The sequence below is a fragment of the Siphateles boraxobius genome, unplaced genomic scaffold (genome assembly GCF_051911475.1).
Source record: "Siphateles boraxobius isolate OS27281-9 unplaced genomic scaffold, OSU_SipBor_1 130, whole genome shotgun sequence".
Lineage (NCBI taxonomy): Eukaryota > Metazoa > Chordata > Actinopteri > Cypriniformes > Leuciscidae > Siphateles > Siphateles boraxobius.
Window position 1 is genome coordinate 9,656,765 of NW_027508734.1, and position 6,586 is coordinate 9,663,350.

General features: G+C 36.6%; 2 protein-coding genes across 3 annotated transcripts in view; both read left to right on the plus strand.

Annotated features, from left to right (window-relative positions):
• LOC143736968 (uncharacterized) overlaps nucleotides 1-6,586 on the plus strand; it is a 76,942-nt gene that overhangs the window by 15,156 nt on the left and 55,200 nt on the right. The window lies entirely within an intron of this gene.
• On the plus strand, nucleotides 6-6,352 carry trmt10a (tRNA methyltransferase 10A). 2 transcript variants are annotated; one of them, XM_077227773.1, is made up of 8 exons: nucleotides 6-74; nucleotides 828-1,029; nucleotides 1,443-1,605; nucleotides 1,743-1,814; nucleotides 1,927-2,001; nucleotides 4,390-4,539; nucleotides 4,797-4,902; nucleotides 5,946-6,352. In XM_077227773.1, exons 2-8 carry the CDS (start codon nucleotides 842-844, stop codon nucleotides 6,212-6,214), a joined length of 1,023 nt encoding a protein of 340 aa, XP_077083888.1. In that variant the 5' UTR covers nucleotides 6-74; nucleotides 828-841; the 3' UTR covers nucleotides 6,215-6,352. The 2 variants fall into 2 exon arrangements, with proteins under 2 accessions (XP_077083888.1, XP_077083889.1); XM_077227774.1 differs by having other exon boundaries at nucleotides 55-127.

Below are 6,586 nucleotides of genomic sequence, written 5' to 3' on the forward strand. Positions count from 1 at the left end.
TGAAAGAGTCGCATTTAAATGACGCAGCATACACCGCATGATGACAGCCTTACTGCAAAGACAGCAATTTAGAGGTAGTTTTTCTCTTTTAAGTTAATTATCACTATTATATTGTCCGTTTTATAAGGTATGTCGGCATGCTTGTTTTATGGTCCCCTTGATGTTTTGCATCATTTTGACAGTCAGACTCTGAATACATCTGATGTGTATCGTACGACGTAGATATCTTAAGTTAACATGTATTGCATTTCAAATAATATGGAAGTCATAGGCTGCCTTTATACATTAAAATAACTGTCAGAGCTCATGATAACACAGGCAAAAGTGACTTAAAGGTTGTATGTTGCCGTCTTTGAAAGCTTTTCTAGGAATCATAGTCGCGGATACGGTCGGTAACCACTGTTGTGTCTAAATTTTAACAGATTTTGTTACATGTTTGTGTGTGTGTGTGTGTATCATTTGTTTGAGTACTGCTTGGGATTCCGAATCATCTCAGTGAATCAGCAGTTTTGAATCAGTTCATTTAAAAGATTCGCTCACGGTTTCGACCAGTGGCCCTTTCAACTCATTGAACCATTCTCTTAAAACATCTTATTATCCTTTATTAAAATAGTCATACATAAGGCTCCAGCAAGTATTTACGCAACATATTTGACATTTTTCTTTTTATCAAATTATCTTTTTCAAGCCCAAATAAATTATGAATTTCAACTACATCCTTATGAATTTTTAATTGATTGTTCTGTCATTTTTACACCTTTCTATTGTAGATATCCATATCTGTTGTATTTACAAAAACAATCTCTCAACAATTTTTGCTACTCCAGGATTTTCAGATTAAATGCCCACCAATATGGCCAATGCGCCTGCAGTGCAGGAGAGGAGCCATGAATGTGCTAACAATGAAAATGAATCTACAAAGGATGAAAATGAGACCGTACAGACTGGAGAAACTGAAACACTGTCTAAAAGACAAAGAAAGAAACTTCTTAAGAGTCAACAATGGGAAGAACAGAGAGAACTTCGCAAGTAAGCAGTGTTATTTTAGTATTATTTATGTACCCTTATAGTTTTTATTCATATTCTGAATGGGGATTCATTTTAATTTAGTGTTTGTGAAATAATACAGTTAATTATTTCAGTTAGTATTAGTATTATATGGCATTTCTAAAAATAAAAAAATAAAAAGTTTTTATGCAAGTAACCATTCAAAATGATGAAACAAGACAAAACTGTTTGCTCTACTAATACATGGTCAAAGGCAGCTCAATCTTAATGAGTGATATTCTATCAGTTTGGGTATGTTTCACATCAGCAAATAAGTGTAAAAACAATATGCTTTCTAAATAAAACAACTATAAGTTTCAATAGTTCAGTGTAACGTACCTGCTAGTTGCAAAGCTTAATCATTAAACACTATATATCTTTATATTAATGTACAGACAGAAGCGGAAAGAGAGAAAACAGCAGAGGAAACTGGAGAGACAAGCGCAGGCTGACGACGGAGTGGAGTGGACGGGGAAGAAGCGTTTGCGCAGGTCGGCAGAGCCCAGCTCTCTCAGACTGCTCATAGACTGCAGCTTTGATAACCTCATGCTGCTCAAGGTAACCAACAACTTCAGCGAAAGGCATCCTACAACTTCATTTGCTTACTTCCATAATGCTATCTTGCTGTTGCACTAAAAAAATCTTGTTGAAAGGTACTTTAAAGAACCTAATTTAATTTATGTCCTATTGTGTAGGATGTAAAGAAACTTCACAAGCAGATTCAGAGGTGCTATGCTGAGAACAGACGCACCCTCCATCCTGTACAGGCATGTTTCCTTCATATATACACTATACACCATGTGTGTGTGCGTGTGTGTGTGTGTGTGTGTGTGTGTGTGTATGTATATATATAATTCAACAGCCTTTTAATTTTCACAGTTTTACCTTACAAGTCATGGTGGTCAGTTGAAGCAAATCATGGATGAAATTAACAAAGGCTGGGTCAACTGGAAGGTAAGATGTGAAATGACACTACTTGTAATAAATATTACAGTTATTTATTTTGTTCACACTTTTGTAAAGTCATCTGACAGAATGTTATTTGCTGTTGCAAAACTGATGTTTGCTGCAGACATCTTAGCAATATAATAAACATTTTAAAATAAATACAATTTAAATGATTTTTTATATAAACAAATAATATAAACCTTTTTGGCTTGTGTTTGCAAAATACATACCTGCAACAGGCCATATACTGTTGTAAGGCCGTCTAACTCGATCCAATGGCGGTATTCGAATTAGCGGTGAAGGAACTTAGCGGTGAAGTTCCGTCTTTTCTCATGGCAAAGGGATTTTTGATTAAATACAATACATTTTCTCAAAAGTATTTTCTCGTTATTTCATCTGACTCCATAAATGAAAAAGGTTTTAATGATATCTGTGCATCATTAAATTTGAGCGAATGTTGTACTAATCTTTTAAACTCTTGAATGAAATTAATGTCAATTAGAATAATCAAATATCACAATTTAATATGTCTGGTAAATGTATCATTACAATTCCATAATCAATTTAAAGGTAATCAATACAAAACATCAAATGCTCTAGAACAAAGAGGAAAAAGTTTACCCGACAAAGACATACATGAGTGCTGAGTCTCGGCGTCCCTCAGCATTCACGGGCTGATCTGAGATACAGAAAGGCCCCGAGCTCTCGCTGCGTTTCATTATATACCCAGACCTCATTTCAAATCTAAACATCATCCACAGTGGAAATGTACCTGTAAGTCACCATTTGCTAGCAGTGGAAAATTAGCATTCAGTCAAATGGTCAGAAGGTGTTAACTCAAAGACACACCCTCCAGTGTGGAAGATATTTCTAAGAACTTTATTACCTTTTGGTTTACTTCTTTGGGAATGAGACATTTGTACCAGTCGCACCGAGACATTTCAAATAATAGCAAACATGTATAAAACTCGATGATAATCATTCACATTAAACCATTTAGATTCTTGTGTGAGTTTGGGAGATCTCTGCCAGGATGAAGAATGGGGGAGAGAAATGCAGATTAGGATGAGGGAGGTGAGACCTTCGTCTCAATAGTGGATGAGGGGGAGTTCAAATGTTAATTTCCTTTGTTTTCTCAGAGAGTGGCCCTCTCTTAAAGTCCTTCCAGTTTTTCAGTCTTACACTGTAAAGCCCTATTCAGACAGGACTAGTTTTCTAAATGATGTTTGATTACAATTCTTGTCGAAGTCTGTGATCTCATGTACCGATTCAGGTGAGACTAACATCTGTGTGTTTTCTAGACATGGGCGTTACAGAAGCTCATCTGCTGTGCTTGCGTGTATCATATATAATAAATGTCTTTAATTAATTACTTATTGATGTAACTTAAATTTATTATTCAAACCCTATTTAAATAAACTTCACATGATTATATAGAAGTGGATGTTTATAATAAACCCACAAAAGTGAGCAGAGTCATCTAGACCGGTATCTTACCTGACACTGATATTAAAATATCTTCACAGTTTCCACAATTGGGCTCTATTTATTAATTGTATTATTTTATTGTTTCGTCAGATACCAATGTTATTGAAATGAAAGAATGCGAAAGATTGTTGTGCAAACAATAGCTCAGGTTGGTCAAAAAAAAAACACATGAGGAGAAGCTTTATGATAATACAACAAAAGCAAATAACAATTTGCATTCAGACGGGGTTAGATATCTCAGATGACCGAAGTTTGTCAAAAACAGTAGGTGATTTTACCTGGAATTTTTATTGAGGTTGTCTGAGAAAAACACAGACATGGCAGATTCGGACTGGATTAAAATCACAAAGCCCACCTGTGAAACACAAATTTCCAAACGTCCTACATGAAAACTCTCACGCAAATAGTGATTTTTTTCCATGCTCAACTCTTCTGTGGTCTTGTGTTGACAGTCTTTTGTATATTTTTAAACCCACCTGTCACCCACACAAGAAAACTCATTAATTAGCAACAAGCGCACAGCCATCTTTAGAATATTGTGTTTGCACTTCCATTTTTGCGATAGCTCTGTCTGTATATTTCTGTCATCGCTGTCGAAGAGTAATTAGCTGGTGAAGTGGATTTACTTATTATAGAGTTAACGAAAGTGATCTTGAGCATTGTAATATTTGAAGCGGATATCGTAACAAATGTCAGTAGAACGGGAAGATTTTAAAACGAGCAGTTCATTCATAAATCCGTAAGATCTTTCATTCATGCTGTCATGGGAATATAAACCGACACACAACAAGCGCAGCGCTGAAAAGGGGCGGGGCTACATACGGCCTTTATGAGTAGATTTGATGTATGAATGTTGGATAATAGAAAGCGACTCCTTTAACAAGTGGAAATTTAAATGTGGTGCAGGATGTCCATGTCAAGCCTGAAGCGTTTCATGAAATCCTGAGCAAGGACGACCTTGTCTACCTCACGTCCGATTCACCCAATGTGCTGGAAGAGCTGGATGAAGCCAAAGCCTATGTTATTGGAGGTCTGGTGGACCACAACCACCATAAGGTGAGTGGCTTGTTACAGTTAGAACTGAAAAAGGAATATTCTCCTTAAGTCAGTGAAATGATTATTTGTGTAAAGTACATGGGACTGTTTTATCTCACTTAAGTCACAGAAAGTAATTTGACAGGCCCTGCATGCAAGGAGATTTTATTCTGAGATGAGTATAGGTATGAGTAACTTGTCATAAGGTTTAATTTTTTTTTTTACCTTGAAGTCATTACAATCTCTTGGTTTTGGGGAATTCAAATGCTTTATTACAGGGAATCACATTTGGTCGAGCCCAAGAGCTTGGCATTGCTCATGCTCAGCTTCCGCTGGGCAGTTTCGTCAAGATGAATAGCCGCAAGGTGCTGGCGGTCAATCATGGTGAGATTCCCTTTCTTACATTCTCTTTAGGCCCCGTTTACACCTGGTATTAAGATGCGTTTCGGTCGATCGGATCACAAGTAGACGAGGGAGACACATTCCCGTTTACACCTGGTGTTTTAATCTGTCTCTTTGTCCACTTTCAAACACTTCTGTCCTGATTTTTTCGAGGAGAAGGTCTATGAATGTGCTTTTTTTAGATCTTTCAATCTAATGGATGATATAAACTCACGCAATTTACATATGAGCGCGAAAGGAGACGACAAAGAAACATTCGGAGAGCAGCAGCTTTCATTTCTGCTCTGACAGCCTCAAGACCAGCCGAAGACTGTGAGTGTGTGTGTTAGAAATCAGGAATGATGAGAGAACATTGTGCTTGGTACATTTTTTTTTTTGTCTTCAAACCAAACTTGGGTCTTCAGCCAAAGTTTAAATCCCGTCTGGCTAGCTCGCTTCTCATAATATTTACACATTAGGTCGGTAGACGGAGAGTAGGCGGTCTTTTGTGGCTGTGTGAACACATTCGACCACATGAGAATTTACACTACGAAAGCAATCCGGTCAAATGCATTTTCAATTACCTCTGGAATTTTACCATTTTAGACGCCGTTTACACCTGTATTTAGCGTCGACCACTTGTGATCGGATTGACGAAAACACTTCTTAATGCCAGGTGTAAAGAGGTATCCATTCAAATGACACTTCTGTATTGTATGGAGGTTTCTGCCACCAAAGAAATAAGTAATTGTGTCTTTATCTCAGAAATCTGAATTTTTTTCTTGCAATTCAGACATTAAACTCAATTGAGAGTTTATATCCTGCAATTCTGACTTTTTTCCCCTCAGAATTGTAAGATATAAACTGGAAAATTGCAAGTTATAAAGTTAGAATTGTGAGATTTTCTCAGAACTGAGATAAAAACGGTAAAGTCCTTATTGTCAGAATTGTTAAAAAAATTATTCTGCGGTGAAAACCTCCATAGTTACATACTACTTTTAAGTTTCCTGCTGCGAATTAAACAATCATTTTCCCTCTTGCTGCAGTTTTTGAGATCATCCTAGCATTCCTGGAGAAACGAGACTGGCAGGAAGCTTTCTTTACGGTTTTGCCTCAGAGGAAGGGAGCTGTGCCAGTGGGCCAAGAGGACAAGCTGGGAGAGGGCAATGATGAGGAAGACTCGGATGAAGACTCAGACACAGAACAGACAACCTCAGAAAAGGGAACGGACTCAAAGGACCAATCAGATAGCAGACAAGAAGAGCACAAACCTCTGCTAAACCAATCAGATTCCAGCGAGCGAAACACAGCATAGAGAGACGTAACATTTTTATGCCATTTCATATATTTTTTTGATAATTTTTAACTTTTTGTTTTTCTGATGTTTTTCCTTTTAGTTTAACAAAATCTCAATTTGAGGTTTTAGATGCTTTCTGCAAATGTTTGGACTTGAAGGTGTTTTTTGTTGAAATATATTTCATGAAGAAAAACTAAAATAAGAAAGTACCTCTTTTCCATTAAAAAACAAGCAACAAACAATGATGTGTAGATATTGTGAAAAGAAATAAACAATTACAATATTACTTGTTTTAGAATAATGAGCCTTTTATTCATTGTAAACATTTAATACTTTTGACCAGATGATGTAGAGAAGTGTAGATTTGCTTGGTTATCTTAAATCGCATTC